This window comes from Dromaius novaehollandiae, chromosome 2, assembly GCF_036370855.1.
Source record: "Dromaius novaehollandiae isolate bDroNov1 chromosome 2, bDroNov1.hap1, whole genome shotgun sequence".
NCBI classification, from domain to species: Eukaryota; Metazoa; Chordata; class Aves; order Casuariiformes; family Dromaiidae; genus Dromaius; species Dromaius novaehollandiae.
This window is the reverse complement of record NC_088099.1, coordinates 142,748,843-142,768,060: the sequence shown is the minus strand read 5'-3', so window position 1 is coordinate 142,768,060 and position 19,218 is coordinate 142,748,843. Positions and strand designations below refer to the sequence as shown.

General features: G+C 33.8%; 1 protein-coding gene across 7 annotated transcripts in view; it reads left to right on the top strand.

The window, feature by feature from the left end:
• RIMS2 (regulating synaptic membrane exocytosis 2) overlaps positions 1-19,218 on the top strand; it is a 473,994-nt gene that overhangs the window by 49,260 nt on the left and 405,516 nt on the right. For 5 of the 7 annotated variants that reach the window (XM_064507622.1, XM_064507628.1, XM_064507627.1 and 2 more), the window contains exons 2-3: positions 13,189-13,221; positions 13,619-13,705. The exons of the other annotated variants lie outside the window; for them this stretch is intronic. In XM_064507622.1, the coding sequence (XP_064363692.1) occupies positions 13,189-13,221; positions 13,619-13,705 (120 nt within the window). The remainder of the gene's footprint in view (positions 1-13,188; positions 13,222-13,618; positions 13,706-19,218) is intronic. 7 annotated transcript variants of the gene reach the window in all.

Genomic DNA, 19,218 nt, shown 5'->3' with positions numbered 1-19,218 from the left:
ATAAATTTTTATAGCAGATAATTTAAGTGTTTCTTAGCTTCTGCTTAGTGTGCTGTTAAAAGCGTGATATGGAAGCTATTTGCAAGAATTCTACTTTTGAGACTACAAAGTCAAAATAGTTTAAGATTAATCTCATCAAAATATGTTTTCCAAAGGTTTTTTTTTCCTTTTTTAGGTGGATTTTCCGTGACGGATTAGGGAAGATGAAGTGGTTTCTGTTTAGAATGCTTTTATCAAGGCAGTTCCTTTTTTAAGTCAGGTGATGTTCTTTGAACATCAGTTTTAAAACCTTAGAGTTGAAACTAACTGTAGAGACATTGGAATGTATGCAAGTTGATGCCATTGATTCATGGCAATGTTCATAGTATTGGATTATTTTCATCTGTTGAACCTAATGCCTAGCTGTGGTCAATAGATAAAAACAATTATGAACTCTTAACAACACTCCAGTTTAATTAACATTTGTATAAAAGCATTTGAATTACTTCTATTGCTAGTTTTAAATATATCTGTTCGATTGAAGAAGCAAGCATTTCCACAAAAATTATCAATTTAATTAAACTCAAACTCCTTAGACTAAGAGAACCTTACTCATACAACAAGTGCAAGACAAGTGGCCTCAGAAAAAGAGTCAGAAAAAGTCTAGAAAAATTTGGGTAGTTCCAAGTATTATTAACTCTAATTCACTTTATAATGAAGATGCAAATGAGCAAACAAATCCCAACAAAGTAATGATCAAGGGAGACAGGCAGACAGCAATAGCAAACTGTTCTGCAGTAAATAGACTGATACCTGTTACTTCTTAGTAGAACACTGATTCAGACTTATGAAACCAATGAAAAAGAGCATTTCCACAATTTAAAAATTGTGTTGCTATAACTAGTTATGCAGACATTTTGTAACAATACTTTGTTTATGATTTTTAACTCTTACTGTGTTTTTAACTCTTCCAATGAAAGCTCTTTTTATATATATCTTCATGTCCTAGTGATGTCTTAATCTAAGCAAAACTACTTTTTTCAGTAGTATGTAAACTGGATGTTGAATGTATCTCAAGTATCTCTTGTGTCGCTTGGATGAGATTATATCACAGTAATTACCAGTAATTTGCCAGATATAAACTAACAACTTTTTAAAAATAAATGAATAGAGAATTCAAGGTGCTGAGCTAAAAGAATTTCCATTTATATTTTTATTTAATTATTTATCTTCTCAGAAAAAACTATGTTCAGTTTTTCTAACAGAAGGTCTTAATTCCAGAATTTTGGAATTATTCCCTTAAGGCATTAAAATTTTTTTCTTTAATAGTAGAATTTCCACCTCTCGATTTATGTCAATAGCAATAGCAAGTCAGTCAAAAAAAGCAATTTCTCAATAAATTGACTATTAAACACATTCATATCCAAGCTACATAGAATTACATTTTCTGCTCTTATAACAAGAAAATGGCACAGTAAAGTTTCTGTCAGTAAAAATAACACTTTCCTATTCCCAACTGGCAAAATTCAACAATGTGTTTGAAAAGATTTGTCAGAAAATCTGTATGAAACCATAGACTCCTATTTTCTTACAGATGCAGAACTGTTGTATTTCACATTTATTTGTTCTTTCCCTTGGTTTTTATTTCATGTTTAAATTACAGATTTTATGTATTTTTATTTATTTTTATGTATATATATTAAAAAATATATAGTTTTTTGGTGGCAGAAACTACCTTGCATTTCCTTTTTGGTAAGGAAAACATTTAACATTTATTAAGCTATCTTTACTGATGCTGCTAATACAACTGTTTATTGTATGGTAGTCACTCACAGCTTCATGCGTGATTGCATGTGATTTTAGCCTGACGTATATGGTATAGCTAATAATGTTACAAAATTCTTACTTAGCAGTCAGAATAACATATCAAGACCAAATTAATTACCAATACATTTGAAACTAATTGCAGAGTCAATATGAATTTTTATTGAATTCATCTGCTAACAGCTGAGCCTGGGATTGCAGGTTTGGTGACATTATAAGCTCCTAGGACAGCACTTCCTGCAGGAGATGCTAAGAATGCCATCTACTGTTGAAGGAAAAGCAGAGAAAACCAGCAAGAACTGCTTTTTTGACAGTTTGTTTTTTAAAAAAACCCTCTACTTACAGTGTTAATTCTGCACATTTAGTACTTGGGAGGGCATCTCTTTAGCAGAATATTTAAAATATATTACATACACTTAAGCTAATATTCTAAAAAAAGAGATTAAACAGTAATTTGATTTCCTTATCCTTTTTTAGTGTAAATTTACAATGAGACTTTCTGCTTTGCTTTGTGTTTTCTGAGTTCCCTGAGAACTTCAGTTAATTGCAAAAGAGCTAGAGACTTAAGCAGAAAAATCTCTCATCTTTCCCATATAGAAATAATTAATGGATATTACTTTAATTAAGAAAAAATGCAATCCATATACTGTAATAAATATCTCACAAAAAGTGTTAGGAATTTGGCTCAGGTGAATACATTTACAATGTTTTTCCTTCGTATGTGTCTAGATACACCTACAAGTAAACAACAAAATAGAAAACTCTCCAATAAATTAGATTTTCTGCATATTTTAAAGATACTTAAATGCAGTGAAATGTTAAACGAAGAACCCCTCTCTGGCAAAAACATTTTAAATAGCATTTATTTTCTTTTTTAAGGAAAATAAGTGTAGGACAACAACTGAAATAGTATTTGATTATCTGTTGCTGAAGATCGCTTAGATAAAATTATGCATGTAGCTTATAGACTTATGCAAGTAAGCTTGAGTAAACTTCTGTGTTACATTGGGGCATAGCTATGCATGTGTTATTACTATCAATAATACTGATAAATTTTTGCATTTTGGACATGAACAAATAAATATAATTCACATTCTTCATGTTATAGCCGCCTTTATTTCCAGAAGTAAAGTATGACTTACGGTAATGCAAAGAGTGTGGTATATTTCGCATACCACGTAGGCAAGACTATAAAACATTTTTTTTCTGTTATACAATGAATAAAAGATTAGGGTGGTAGAGATAAGCAACTTTTAAATCTACTCTAGCACTCGTATGGTGAATCCTAAGTTATTCGAAATAACACAAGGTATAAGATTAGAGTATGTGTCTTAAGCATTGCATTGGAAGAACATTTTCTTTCCGACTGACTGTTTTGTTAATATGTTTTTAAAAACATTGGGAAAAAACCCCCCCACAAACCAAAAGCTGACTAAATTCAAACTAACAACAGCAATAAAATAGAAGATAATTAGAATTTTCTTCAGTTTTATTTAAAAGTGGAATTATGCAAATGACTTTTTCAGGTCACATATAAACTATATGCTGAAAATTCTAACAGTCAAAAATTAATCTTTGTTAGAAAATTGGGAATATAATAAGATATGTAAATCAAAACATTTTTCAGTCTGAACCTCACCTATGGCTTGTTATGGGGTCCACATGATTACACAGAATTATGTTTTGTAACACATTTTACTTGAGAAGGACAATTCTGCCTCTGTCCCTTATTTGAAAATGAGATGACAGTTCAGTAAATTCTTCTGATTTGACTCCTGGCATTTTAGGTTGAATATTTCTTTTTCCCTTGCATCACCTGCTGGAAACAGCCACAAGGTTTATGGGAATGCCATTTACTAAATTGGAGAGAGAAATTTAAACCAAAATAAAATTGTTTTTTCAATATACTTAAGTTGATATAATTTTTAAACTTAATCAGCTAAGATGTTCTTAACATAGTTTCAAACACACTGAGTGGAGGCAGCTACTGCTTATGTACGGACCATAATGAAGTGTCAGGGGTCCCATTTGAGGCCTTTCAGCCTGTATATAATAGGATTGCTGAGGTTATTAGAGAAGTCAGTGCTTTTTAAATCATGTGGGAGAGGCAGTAGTGTGACCAAAAATGCTGCAGGGTAGATGACAAATGATTAAGCTGATTTCTCACATTGTGGCTTCTTAAAGAGAAGAAAATCAGTGTTCATAGCTTTTTTTGTGTAAGAGTCCACTGGCAGAACAAACTGATTAAAACAAAGGATGTTTTTAGCTGTATCTCATATTCTTGAAATTGGATGTGGAGATTCATTCTAGTAAAGAATTACATTATACTAGCTGCTCTTTAAATGCACAAATAGAAACAATATATAAACTTCTATTATGTATAGAAGATGCATATATATATTTTATATATATATATAAACTTCTATTTTAATAATGTTTTGGAGACTGAAGGGCTTCTTAAAGCTTTCCTGCTCTTTTTAACAGCTGCCCTTGATATCTTTCATATATGTTGACTGGGTCTTTGTTTTGTTGTTACTGGATTTCTAACACAGCTTAACTTTTGATTTTATATTTTGAAAGTTAGTTGTTGCTGAATTTGCAATTACTATTATATATGGTGTCAGAAATGAACAACTTCATGGGTAGTGGCTGATTTACCCAGAGAAGCTCAGAGTGGTGAAACTCCTAGTTCAAGTTAGTAATGAGACAACTTGAAAAATAATTTCTGAAACTTTAAGATTGGAAGATGAATTATATTCAGGTGTATTATAAAACTTTTTTGTTTTCAGTTGCTCCTCTTGGACAACTTTCACTGATCCAAAAATTCTTTCTTAATTACTACTTTATAATTTTTTTTGTTTCTAGTTTTTTACATGCCTCATTTCCTCAGCAGACACAAGATGCCGAAGTGGGAAGCAGCTGGCATAGTCCACATGGCAACCGATTATAATGCTGACAGCTACAAATTCTTACTTACTCTGTGATAACCAAAATACCTTTTTGTTTGCTAAATACAGGAAAAAAACTGCAGGAGCTCATTTTTAGCAATGTGGTAGCTTTGGACAAATACTAGATTTTTAACAGTGACCTTTTAATATCACCTCCCTCATTGTCTCCTGCTTCCAATTTTGGATAACCTTCAAAGGAATGCATTGATCCATGAATTAATTATGGAAACTGTACGTAACACAGTGGCTGACATTCAGTGTGGTACTTATTTATTATTGCACTTATACCACAGTCATTTTCTCATGTGTTATCTGTGATTTTAACACTAATTTTATGGTTTTAATATCAAAGCCACAATGCAAAGGAAAAGATCTGACCAAGTGAGGAGACATGTAAGTGGGAAACAGTGGGAACTTTCTAATAGTAATAAGAGACACTTCTAGAGGTCTTTGTCACCAGTCTTGGAAAGATTTATTTCCTTGTTCCTTAGAGGCAGAACTAGTGAGCTGCCAGAATGACTATATCCCTAAGGATTTTTTCCACCAACAGCTATTCAACAATTTTTTTTTTGATTATAACTTGTAATGGTTATGAAATAAGGAAATTATATGACTTGCACCACATACAGTACAGGTTTATGAATTAGTTTGTAGAACACAGTGTCTCTGTCTCTTACTCCAGAAGTAGAGTAAGAAATGTTTTTGGCCTGAAGAGCTTACATGCTAAGATAAGCAGAGTGCAATTTATTGGGCTGGTTCTGAACTAGTCAAAGCTTAGTGTCAGTCTCTTCAATCTTAGGTCGGAAAGCAAAGTGTAGGGCTGTTAGCATTATGTTTGTAGTGTAATGAACCACATTTTAGTATACATGTTCTAAAAATATTAGTGTCAGAATTCCACCTGGAGACATTTTTGTCTGGAAACTACTTCTGTCTGAAAGAGTTTTGATAAAATCATCCAATTTCTAATTGTCATCTAAATATCAAAGTATAATCTTGGTCTTAGGGAATTCATTGTGTTTAGTGGTGGTTTTCATTAGAGTTCTGTAAGGTGCTCATTCAGCCTGGGTAACTATTTAGCAGTATATATAAAAAACATCTATAGGTCTTTGCTGATTCTTAAATTCTGTATGGTGCTTTCTTGCGTTTTTCTTTTATCTTTAATAACTACAACCACTTAAACTGAAAATCCTTCTAAATCCAAACTTATTCTGTGTTACAGGTACTGTTCCTAGCCTAAGTACCTCCTCTGCTTGCTTTCTCACTGGTATCAGCTGACCAGCTACTTCTCTGCTGCAGATCTCAGAAAGTGTTTTTCCAGAAATTGTTAATATCTTTGTTACAAACCAGTCAAAACCACTTAAAATCACTTATAAAATTTTAAAAGAAAATCTTTCCTTAGAAAAGACATGACAAGATTGTCCAAAATAAGATCCGTGTTAATTCAACTACCTATACTCACTAAATTAGTAAAATGCCCACAGCAATTTTGTAAAATAAAGACCTTTTTTAATTAAAAATAATTAAGCTGAATGTTCTAAGCTGAATGTGCTTTTAGCATCAGTGGGATAATCAATTCAGTTAAGATGTAAATATTTACCAGTTATCTAATTAACATGGCAGTTACATTTAATTTCCTTAACTCTCTATTCTTGGAGTTAAACATAGTTATGTAGTTTAATTTACCTCATCAGTAGAGGTCTCCTCTTTCAAGGATATAGCTGATTTTACACATATTTGACTATGTTGTATTAACTTATAGTAACTCAAGTATTATGAAACAATGATGCTAAAACTCCTTTTCCTGGGAGTGATCGTTAAGGGTAAATGAGATAAGTAAGCCCAACCAGCCTGCAGAATGTATTAAATGCTGCAAAAATTGCTTTTTGTTTTGTCAGCAGTGGATGCATGCAGAAATATATACCATGCATCTTGACTTCAGACTTCTGAGCAGGTAGTCACTTCATGCTAATCTTTTTTCTTAGTTTTCCAGTTGTGGAGGGAATATCATTATATTATTGGAGTACTATTGTGAAGATACAAAAAAAAAAAGAAAAAAGAAAAAAAAAAGTCCACAGCAGGAAAGTTAGACAAATGGGTTAATGTACCTTGTGCTCTAGGACAAGGTGGTGGGGATCTCTGAATGTGGAAGGAGCAGATCATCTCTGTCTTTTTCAGTGCAGACTCTAGTCCAAGGGAATTGGCATCACCTCAGTGGTTTCAATACAGTCATTCACTGATTGCCATTTTTGGTGAGAGAGAGAGAGAGAGACAGAGAAAGAGAGAGGGGGAGGGAGGGAGCAAGAAAGGGGGAGAGGAGGAGAATGTGACCATCACCTATTTAAATCCTATTTCAATTTCTTTGCCATTTTTCTGGACTATGCTGGGGATGAGATTTTTGTACATTACAAGAACACTGGTAAATAATTTTAAAAAATTTTGGTGTTCATATACTGTAAGAATGAGAAGATACATAAATTCCTTAGAAAGACTATTATATAACTTAACCAGAATCTTTAAAAAATGCCAAAGACTCTGAAATCGTTCTCTTTTTGTTTCTTTACCACTTTCCCATGCAGTCTTCAGCCCAGCTGATGTTGGTAATGCTGTTCTTTATTAAATGGTATTCACTTAGTAATTTCATCTTTAATCTGTGAAAAATTTTCTGGAGGGATTCAGCAGGGATCTCTACTGTTACCCTTTAAGAGTAATCAGAGCTTTTGGAAGGTGAGTGATAAATCACAAGATGCAGAACTGCCAGCTCATTTAATACTAAGTTTTATATTTTCAATGGCAAGGGTAATTTCTTCTGCTTTGCAAATGTGGCAAACGTATGCCTGAAACCTGAAGTTTTTGCAGAATTTCACAGACGTTTCATAAGTTGTGTGTATTAGCACAAATGTGAACACACCTTTTATCTACCGTATATTGTCTGTCTACACATTATAGTGTATTAGGATAGCTTGTGTTGGTCTTTTTGATCTATTTATGAGTTTTACATTGAATTGTCTTTGTTTAAAACTGTGTGCCCTAAAGCATGTGGTATCTGCCTGACTTTCAGATGATTTAGAGACTTCTTTGGTCAAGTGATGGAAGCATTGGACTGTAGAGCATGGTTTTAAAAATATCTCTGTGATAGACCTTTGTTAGTGATAGACCTTTTATAAGCTTTCTCTCTTTATCTCTTTTAAGCATCACGAACAGAGAGGTAGCCTGTTTTTATTACTTACAAGACTTGGCTTCTGCATAATCCTTTTTACTTTCATAGTGTATTAGTGTATATAGTATTTATCCTAGTGTGCTGTAGTTACAGTAGTCCTGTGAATTATTAATAGGTCCATGTATAGACATCAATTTTATTTTAAAATACTTAAAAATACTGTTCCCCTCAATTCCCCTCAAAGTCTGAGTGCTGGCATCTTGACTCTTGAGCTAGTTGCTTGCTCTTCCTTGTCATCTGGGCTAGGGGGATCTGAAATGCAAAGAAGAACAAATGCAAATCCAGAGGACAACACTCAGTTTAATTCACTTTGTAATTATGTGTGTGTCAAGTAGTTAGAAGTCATGCACTTGTGTTAATTTGAAAGACAGCAGCTCTGTAGATGCTCTTTTTTATGTGCATAACTAAAAATCTCTATTTGAGACAAAGTTATTTGCTGTGATCTGCAGTACTTGAATCTTCTCTCAAATATTCTTGACTTCTTTTTTGTGAACACAGCTGGAGGTCAATGTCAGTATTGTATCTGTAGACAAAGCAAAAGATGAAGATTCTTTTTACTGGTCTGAGACTATCCCTCATTGTTCCTGTACTTCTTGCTTTAGCAAAAACAGATAGTTTGCATATTAATATTTAATCTCATCTTAATTCTTAATTGAGGTTTTGTATAGCAGACATTTCTTATTAAGACTAATGCTTATATATTTTACTTTGTGTTTTGGGCCATTGGGCATTATATTCCCCAAACTCAAGATTTCGTACAACTGTCCCACTCTCTGGACTTCATAGGCTACTTATTTAATAAAAATAGCTATAGTAAAAGGAGCAGGAACAACTTCATTCAAGTGATACTGACAACATTAATGGAAACATTAATTGTAATAATGAATAAATATTTGGCTATTTTCATTCATGCATCAAGGAAATCAGAATCCCAAACAAAAGTTTGGTTTTTATTTCTAATCCTCTCAGCTTCAGCAAAAGGGTTACAAAATAACTTCCCTCCCAGTCTAGCCCCTAGTGAGGTGGTTAGAAGATACGAAGGCAGTGGTCTGTTTCTGATCCCCTTAAGCTGAAGAGGGCATAGAGAAGGCTGTTGTCTTACTGCTGAGTGAAGGACTGGAACTACTGGCCTGTAACATTTCTGAATGAAAATGGCATGGAATGTTATATGCTTTATGCTGAACTCAGCATTTCCAAGAGACGTTAGGTACACTCAGACCATTTGTACTGATTAGATCTCGTTGTGCTCTTGGGTGCATGGATATCAAATTTGTGAATCGTGAGCACTGTTGGGTTTGAGGTAGTTATTAAGATGTTTATTACTGTGAAGGATGGCTGCAGTCCAGCAGTATTCTGAAATCTGGATACCCTTAAACTTTACTGGAGAAAAACTAGTTACTTGTTTCATTTCAGGTATATAGAAGGTCGAGTGTTGATTTTATGGGTCACTTCTGTGGATATAGCCACCTGAATTCCACCTACCTGTTTTTGTGAATATGTATCTGATGGTAGAGTACTTGTTGGTCTACCTGACCAGCAAACCTTTTGAGTAGAAGGACATGTGTTTTTCGCATAGTAGACTTTAGATAAGTGCATTTACTAATGCAACTACTAATGGTAGTAGGTTGAAGAATAGAAAATGATTAAGAACTTAAAGGGCTGAGATTTTTTGTTTTAATATTTTTACTTTCTTCACTAATTTTTCTCCTGAATTTGTTTTTCTTGTTTTTTTCCCCTCTTTATCCTCTTATTCATTCTCCTTGCCAGTGGGAGTAGCCATAGTCTTTGAGGAAATTATTAGTACAAAGAAAGGATCTAATATCAGTGTTCACTAAAATTTGAGATCTAGCCTCCTGACAGTAGCTCCTGGAAAAGATCAAAGGAGTGTGGCACTTGCACTGTCTAGGTTTGCAGAGAAACACAAGAGGAATGGTGCTGCGAGCTTTTCGAAGGGCAGAGGTTCCAGACAGCATAGAGTGCAAAAATTCTTTATTGTTGATAAGTAGAAAAATTCTTTCTTGTTTTCAAGTGAAGCAAATGGTGCAGTATGTGGAGTTACTATCTCCACAAAAAAATATTGTGGACTGATAAAGGCTTCAAACTCTTTTAACATTTTAGAATGAATTTGGTGCTTGCAGAAATTGTTGAGTGAAATCCCATTGTGACAGAAATCATCAAAATAGAAAATAGGTAATGATGTATTTAATAGTGATGTACTGTTGGAATACATTGTCATTGTTGATTAGACACATTATCTGGTGCCTGTTAATGGTCTTAGTAAACTGGTAGTGATTGCAAGTTGGTTCTGGTGGATAACTAGGACTGGCATTGTTCTTAGCTGAGTTTCTAGAGGATAAGATTGAAATGATGTGAAAACGTAAAATGAAGACAGGTAGTCTGAAAGAAGTAGTATGCAGTCATACTGCTCAGGGTTTTTCAGTTGGTCTGTTGAGTAAATGGATTTTTCTTTTTTCTTTTTTTTTTGAAATGTGAAACCAATTTTTGTAAGGAATTACTAACTACTGATTTTTGAAGGCAAGGGAGGAAGGAGGAGGGAGGAGAACGTAAGGCATTTCTTGTAACCAAAGCAAATACCATGTATGTATAGTATGTAGACAGGGTTTAAGACTACTGAGTTTCTTCAGTCCTCTTTTATCTAGAAAACGCTATTTAAACCACGCTTGTGTTAAAAACACATTGTGTGTGTTTCATCTAATGTATCATTACTTCTGTCAGTTACTACAGTTTGTAGTCCTAGTTTCATCTGATTGAAGAGTCTTTTGGAAAGAGGGTAACAGGCATTAACCTGTGGTTTGATGGCTTAGATCCAGAATCCCAATCTGTTCTATGACCTGAGTGGTAAATGTCCCTGCTGCACACCTGAAGGTTCCGGGCCTGTCAGTCCACAAGGCTGATTATTGTTTAGTCTCATACGGTAGAATCTGGTTTTATATAGATTTTTTTTTTCCATTATTGCTTTTCAAATTATAGCTGCCCCTCCACTGTTGTTACGAAGTCTAGGAAGATCCTTGCCTAATCTGTGGACTAAAGGATGTGTGTATGGTATTCAAGGAATGCATTATAGTTCATATGCTGAAGGAAGATGTTGCCCTCACATAACTGCAGTGTTGGAAAGTGTAGAATGGATGAGATGCAGAACTATAGGAGGATTTTCACAGTAGATATGTTTTGAATTGTGGAATCAAATTTTTCCTGACTTAGAAAACAAAGTTCCTATAAAATACTGGGAAAATCACTTTAACTGCAGATTTTCAAGGTGTCTACTAATGGGCAAAGATTTTTATTTAATGGGTGCTAAACTAAAAATTCCGCCGTAAGGTTTTCAAAAACACCAATGATTTGTAGCTGCAACTGAAGTCACTGAACATATACAATTACGTAATGATGCTAAATCCTCTTGAACCCCCCCCTTGAAGATTTTAAATGGAGCTCAGAATTAGCATGCGCTATTGCCAGTTTTGATCTTATCCAATTTTGGTTTCAGTTCTGCATCTGAAAAAAATAAAAAAGATCGTGGTCAAGATCACTGTGCAGAGGGAAGACTTTGACTGTAATCTGATTATTATGTGAAGCACTCAAATTTTATTTGTTTAGTTCCGTAGAAAAAATCACAAGGAAATAGAATAATTTAAAAGTGTCTAGTAAATATGTTTTGGAGCACATATTGAAAGGAATATAAGAAACCACTGAGTAACTGCAATTCAGTTTTCTTTGTTCAGTTGCCAGAGAGTTGATATTTACATTATCTAGCCCTACTCATGCAGCTTAGGAGCTCTGAGTCATCCTCTGGAAGTGTTTTCTTCTGGTATTTGACCATATAGAGCTTTTAGGCTCTTAACATTGGGGGTTCTGAATTAGGTGTCTAAAGCTGCCTAATGTAGAAGGTATGTGTATGCTTCAGTTCTCCCCAACAGACTTGAATCTTCTGTGTAGAAAAAGCTAGTATGGGATCTCTTGATTAAAGATAATATTAAAATTGAGATGAATGGTAGAGTGTAATTAAGACTTCACAAAGAATTTTAATTTTTGTATTTGTTAATTTCAGAGTGTATTTGCCACATTTTTGCGCTGGCACATATATTTTTATATGCTGAAGAGGCAGTCCATGCTAGAACACTTTTTACTGTGTGCTGCATGTTCAGTTTTCCCTTTCTGTAGTAATTTTTGAAAGGTTTTTAGTGTATCTTAGTGTCCCCTTTTCTTGTTTAGTTCTTTTCTAGTCAATTAACCCTTTTACAATAGTATTCGCTTTGATATGATACTGAGCAGGAGATGTGGAGCTTGTTTGGTGAGCTTCTTTAAAATTCTGTCCAATGTTAAGCATCTGCTTAAATTAGGAGCTTGCACCCCTGTAAGGGAGTCTTCTCCAGAGAGAAATTCCAAACATCCAAGTCAGAAGCCTATTTGTTTTTATTGAACATCTGCTATATACTAACTTGATATTTAAGATAGATACCTACAGTTATAGGATGTAAATACTCTTGTGAGTATATGTCAGTTCTTGAGTTGTGTGGAGAGGAATTAGGCTTGCACGCTCAAATTCAAGCATGTATTTCAGACTAATTGTTTCCCTAAAGCAGATGGACAAATATTCATCAATACTTTCTGACCTGTTGTATACACTACCTAATTATTTCATTTAGCAAGTCCTAGTAAATTTTACTTAAAAAGAAAAGTCTTCCTAAGTTTTTTTGAACTAATTTGTCTGCCATTGTTGTAGTTTAATAAATACAATGCCGATATTTCCTTAATCTATTAGTATTTTATGTTTTAAATGACTTGTTAAATGTTTTAAATTCACTTTGGAATATGCTAGATAATTTGATTGTAAATAAAAATATAAAAAGGTTATAGTTAACTTACAATTAAAGCACCTTCCTTGCATTTATAGTTAAATGTATTGCTAAAATGTTCTATCATGATATTCTGTCCATAGAATTGGAAACCAGTTGCAGTACATCACTAATTTCATATTGTAACTAAAAATTGTAGATACTTGGCATTCCCTCATTTTTAATCCTTAATGGAAACAAGCACAGGATAAAATTTATACAACAGTATTAATCTTTAACAAATATTAAAGGAATACCTTTTTACTCAAAGTAAGATCTTTTCCTGCCCATCTGATAAAGATGGTAGAACTTCAGGGTAGTTGTTTTACAGCATGTTGCGCTCAGTTGTGCAAACTTATCTTTTTAGGGTCAAAGAAGAACAAAAACCACAGCCGACACAGTAAGTAAAATACCTTAAAAGTGCAGTAGGCTTGACTTTTCTACCTTTGCCATTTTCTGCTTTCTGCACCTTTGATGGTATTAGCTTTCACTAATACCTGATAGGCTGCAGTTAGTTTGTCATCTGCTTCCTGACTGGCTTGTAAGAGAGCTGCCTGCAGCTTCTTACTTCATCCACGTGTTAGCTGGATGTAGGTTCTTGCTGCCTGCTTGTGAACTGGTTAATTGTAAGACTTTACTTCCCTTACATCCTTAGTGGCTGACTTAGTATTGCAGCTAACATTCCCATTGGCTCTAGCTTTTTCGCCTGTATATTTCTGTTATTACTGGATAAGAAAACATTAATCTAGCGTGGTTGTATTTGGTTATTCAGTCACATTATTTGCTTATTTAAACAGGTGGTTTCCCTTTAGTGGGATTACTGAACTGGTAAATAACGTTCTTCAACCACAGCAAAAACAACAAAATGAAAAGGAGCCCCAGACGTAAGTAAGCTGCTCTCTGTAGACTAAGTAATGTCTGTGTAGCATTAAAACATACCGGACAGTATGTTTATAATAATTGTCCATTTAGAACATCCTGCTGAGGGCATTTTACAAGCTGACACTGCCTTTGCTTTCTGACCCCTCATTGGCAAAGGGAAAACTGAAAATCAAGTTTGACCTCTTTAGCAATAACTTTAGTGATTAAATTAGAATACAATCTTAGGAGCTACTACTGCTCCATTGGCCTTTTTCTCAAATACTCCATATACAAAACTCCTAGTGAAATGTGTACTCTGTGCATGCGGAGCTTGAATGATAAGACATGTAGTATTATATGTAGTATATCTATGCCCATACACAGTGTTTGTGACATTGATCATGCATAGAATGCTATACAAATCTACATAATACATATGAAGATATTTTTAAGGACTAGGAAAATTTTCATTTCATTTTTTTCTTTAAAAAAATCTGTAAAGCTTCAGAACTTTAGCAGATACAAAGTGAAATCTTGGTTCTGTCAAAGTCAGGGGCAGTTTTGACTTTGGTGGGGCCAGTATTTCATCCATGGACCTTTTACAATGCCAAGGCAGTATGAGAGCCGTATGAAAAATTTTACTTTTCTTCCTATCTGAAAATGTTAAGGTTTAACAGAAACTGGCAAAGCTAGGAGATTCAGTCTTAGGGTAGACCTTTAAAGCATGGGGCTGAAAACATTCTTTTCATAATGGGAAACTGAAAATATTTTTTATTTTAAAATTTTGGCATTTTATATATGTGGCTTTTGGTGTTATTGAAGCCTAGCTTTTAAGTTGCTGTGTTTTCTTTATTGCAAAAAGGATCATCTTTTGAGTTCACATAATAATTAAAAAAACCCTGCTTTTGAACCCATGCATAGGTGGTAAAACATGCATATTATTTGTTACTAAATATTTTTCAGACAGAACCCGTTTTAGTTTATTTTTAAATATATTTATGTAAGTGGAGTTTCACACTTTTAGTCCATGAAAACTGCTAATTATTTTTTCAAAATATATAGTTAGAAATTTTCACAAAATTAAACAGAGAAATAGGCTATTAAATTGAGTTTCTCTAAAGGAGTGTATTATTTTGAGCTCTGGTTCTGCTAGGCTTGCATAAATTCTTCATTCACTTAGGTATAAGATTACATATTAATAGTTGAGGTTTTCTCTATTGGTTATTGTTAGATACTGGCAGTACTCAATTTTCTTCATGAAATCACCGTTCCTCCTTAGTCTTTCCAATTTCCTCAGTGCAGCGAACTTTGTTCTGCTTACTAGTGTTCTATGTGTGGAGTATACAGCTTTGAAGAAACTGCAAATACTATATATTCAGTGTAAACACTTGAATTATAGTGGCCAAAAAATATTTATAAACGGTTCTCTATCATAATGGAAGGATTTTTTCAACAGGGCTCTACAGTGATCTCTTTGGGAACCATCTTTGTTTTTTTCATTAAATATCTAGGAAATGAATTAAGATGTATAGTCATTGAATTTACAGTTGGAAAAAGGCTGGGAGAAGTGTTTGATAGCAGGACTAGATTCGGAAGCTATCTTGAAAAATCAGAATGACAGTTATGATGCTGTTCAACGGGGTTATGATGCTATTCAAAAGGATAAGTTCAAAGTACTGAAGTTAATAGAGGTAGTTTATGCAGTTGATGCAGATTAGAGAACAACTGTAGGAGTTTTTTTGGAAAAGAATATGGGAACCATAATAGCATGTAAGCTGAACCAGAGTCAGTATTATGAAAGAGGTAAATATCATACTGGGATATTTAGACAATAACCTGGAAGTGCTATGAAGTAATCTTTTCATTCTACTGAGCTTTAGTAAGGTCTCACCTGGAATAGTGTGTCCAGTTTTGGACCCCGTAAAAGATGCGGAAGAGTTAGAATTCAGTGGAGACCAACAAGAATGAATAATCAGATGTCTGCAAAACATGGCATATAGGGAAGCATTGAAGATTTGAGGTTATTTAGCCTACTGAAGAGAAAATCCCAAGGGATGAAGGAGATGAACAAATCTTTAAATATGTAGAGAGATGCTGTAAAATGGAAGGAAATAATCTCTTCTCCATGCATGTGGTGGTCAAGCAGAAAGTAATAACTTAAGTTGAGTCAGGGAAGAGGAAAACTTTTAATGGTAAGAAGACTTAAAAAAAACTTAACAGCTTGCCTAGGATTTCTGTGGAAGCTGTGTTACTGAAAATCTTAATGAGTGGGTTAGATAAATATCTGTTAGAACAGACACAAGTGTAGTTGATCTGCAGGGGGAGAAGAGAATGGACTAAGTGACTTTCTAAAACATCTTCCAGCACTATTTATTTATGATCATATCATGAATTTAATAATGAACATGATCTATTTTTTGTGGTTGTTGTAATACAATTTTTAATAGTATTTTTCTTTCTTTTTTTTTTTCCTGCCTTTAATGGCTTGCAGAGGACTGTTGTACCTAGTGTGGGACACTGTGGAGCAACATGAAACTCTGTATGTCTTAAGAAATTTCTACCACTATCCATAAGTATCTGGGCATTTTCCCCTTAGTATCAGTATCTGAGTCTGTAATGGATTTTAAGATATGTGTAGCTGTCCAGCTTTTCCGATGGAAAAACTAATTGCAGTACAGATAATCTGGGGAGGACAGAATGTGGTGGGAGAAGGCAGAGAAGGAAGCATGGTAGTGGTTGAGAACATGAGGTATCATGTTATGAATTTTATTTTTGCCCTTGTGAAAGTATTTTTGAAGAAGGGTTGACCACATGTCCTTATCATGGGCAGGTGCAGGATTAGTCTGACATGCTTTGGAAGTGAGTTCCGTATCTGGCTTTCCTTGATCAGGAATGCTCTTGCACTCTTCATCATGAATTTTATCTAAAATGTTCAAGGTATTTCTCTGTTGGCATCCTTACAGAGTAGAAATCCTAAGCTACCCACTGAATCAACTGCTCATGCTCAGTAATTAGCCTGTCAATTTTTATTTCTTTGAATATGTATGGCATATATTTTGTAAAAATTATATTCAAATTGTTCCTGATTAGGATTTGCTAGTGATCTGTGTGCCTCAAGATTTTGCCTTGGAGTTTTTATCTTTGTTTTTTAAGAATCTTGAAAGATTATGTAATTGTATTGCGCTCCCATCAAAACAAAGGAATTCCCATGCTAGGTGGCACTAAAGATCCATCTAGTCTAGTATGGTGTGTTGGACAGTGCCCGGTGATAGATCTTTAAGAATGCACATAAGAAGCAGGGCATGCATTGACTAATTCTTCCCCCTGATATAACCTCTCAACTTCTGGTATCGTAGTGGCTTCCTGAGGTGAAGGCAATATCCATATTTTTGTATTTATTTCATAGCCCTTTAGAATCTGTCTGCCACAAATACTTCCAATCCCATTTTGAACCTGTTTATATTTCTAGCTGCTTCAGACCTTGGGGAAAATGAGTTTCACTATTTGATTATGTGCTTTGTGGACAAGTTGCGACCTTATGTTTTCTTTAAACTGCTGCCTTTTTATTTCTTTGGGGGACTCCTATTCTTGGGCTATGAGAAATAATCAATAGTAATTTCTTAGACACTTCCTTTATACTGTGCATGATCTTTATGCATTTCTATCATATTCCATTCAGTCATCTTTTTAAGCTGAAGAGTCAGTGTTTCTCTTCATATGAAAAGCACTCTGTGCTTCTGATCTTCCTTGTTGCCTTGCTGTCTCCTTTTAAAAATTCTACTAGATTTTTTTTTGAGAAAAGGGTGACCAGAGTCACACACAATATTCAGGGTATGAACTCTCAGTGACTTTATACAGTGGATTAAGAAAAAAATATCCAGAATATGATCTTTTTTTCCCTTTTTCTATGAAAAAAAATTGTTTGTTTTCAGGCTGGCACTCTGTCAATGTTTGCTTTGTGGCTTGCTCAGAATTGTAAGTCTGCAGGAAGTGAGCCTTTCTTCTTGTTTTGATAATTATGAGGATGTTATTAATAAACAGTGAGTAGATAAAATGCAGCCTGTGTCTAAGGGCATTAAAATATTTTAGATAAGTAAGGCATTATACTTAATATAAATATATGTAAATTATTTGATTGCCTTTTTGTATATTCATGAGACTAATTCTTGGAGAGATATAAAAAGAATACATTGCTTTCCACAGTAATAGCAAAAAATATTTATGAAGCTAAGCAAATTTAATTAAGTGGACTTTGCTAAAAATGGCATGTTAATAAATAGATATTTGTGTGTTTTTCCTGGAGTTGTGTTATCGTTATAGGGAAATGAAGATTGAAAATTACTGTGAAATGATATTTAGCCACACCTCTTTCTACATTTTTCTCTATAAACTGAATGGAATTTTTTTGTTAGTAGAACAGTCCAGCACACCAGACTTTGTAGCCTCAAGGAGATATATATATATATATATATATATATATATTTTTTTTAATATGGACTTCCATAAAAAACTAAGTGAAAGAAACTATCCATGAAGAATGCTTGACTTCTGTAATTCTTTTGCTAGTGGAAGTGTTGAGTAATACCTGATTTTTACAATGTATACTCATTCTCTGTGATCACATGCATAGTTTTGTTATGTATGTTCTGTCCTGTTGGTATGACTCCAGGCATAGTGGAAAAAATTTGAATATGAATGTGTGTACTATAACCAGCATGCGCTGTATTTATAAAGAAGACAATGGCTTTATTCAGTTATCTCCTTTAAGGCACTGTTGTATAAAGTTGAGAAAAAGAGCAAAATCAACTGCAAAACATTATCAGATACAGTATTTTTTCTATTTAGTTTAGTCTTATTAGTTTCCAAAGGAAGCATTGACAAATAGACTTTCTTACATTAGATATATTTTTTTCTTCATAAAATTAGAAATGTCCAGTAAGGAAATATTAGTGGACACTTTGCTTCAGTTCAGGCACTGACTAATCTTTGAAATAGATTGCTCCATTTATAAGAATGTCTAATGAAATATAGTTAAAATACCTTGGCATTTCTCAAATACTTAACATAAATCAATAGATCATTATTACTGATATTCTAAATTTACTATGTAACGATGTGATTGTCAGCCACTAGGTAACTTTGAATTTCATCAGATTACCTGTTAATAATAATAGCCCACACAAAGAACCGTTTAATAAAATTTAGAGTATTTACAGTCAACATGTTTATTTGCAGTCTGTGCAGTTCCTGTTCAGTATGGTTTTTTGTAGTGCTATTGGAAAGAGTACTCTTCACTTAAAGAAATATTTTTCTTAAAGAGAAAAATACATCTCTGCCTTCAATGCACTTGTGAAGTTGGAGTCGTGAGAAGTCTAGCACTCACTGTGTTTATTTTCTCAGGAAGGTGGAAATAAAACTGAGAGTAAATGAGCTGAAACTAAAATTATAATTTACAGTATAAAAAGAAGAAACAGGGATTTGTCACTATCTCAAAGTCAAATACTATAAATCTACAAAATACCTCATTAACTGTAGA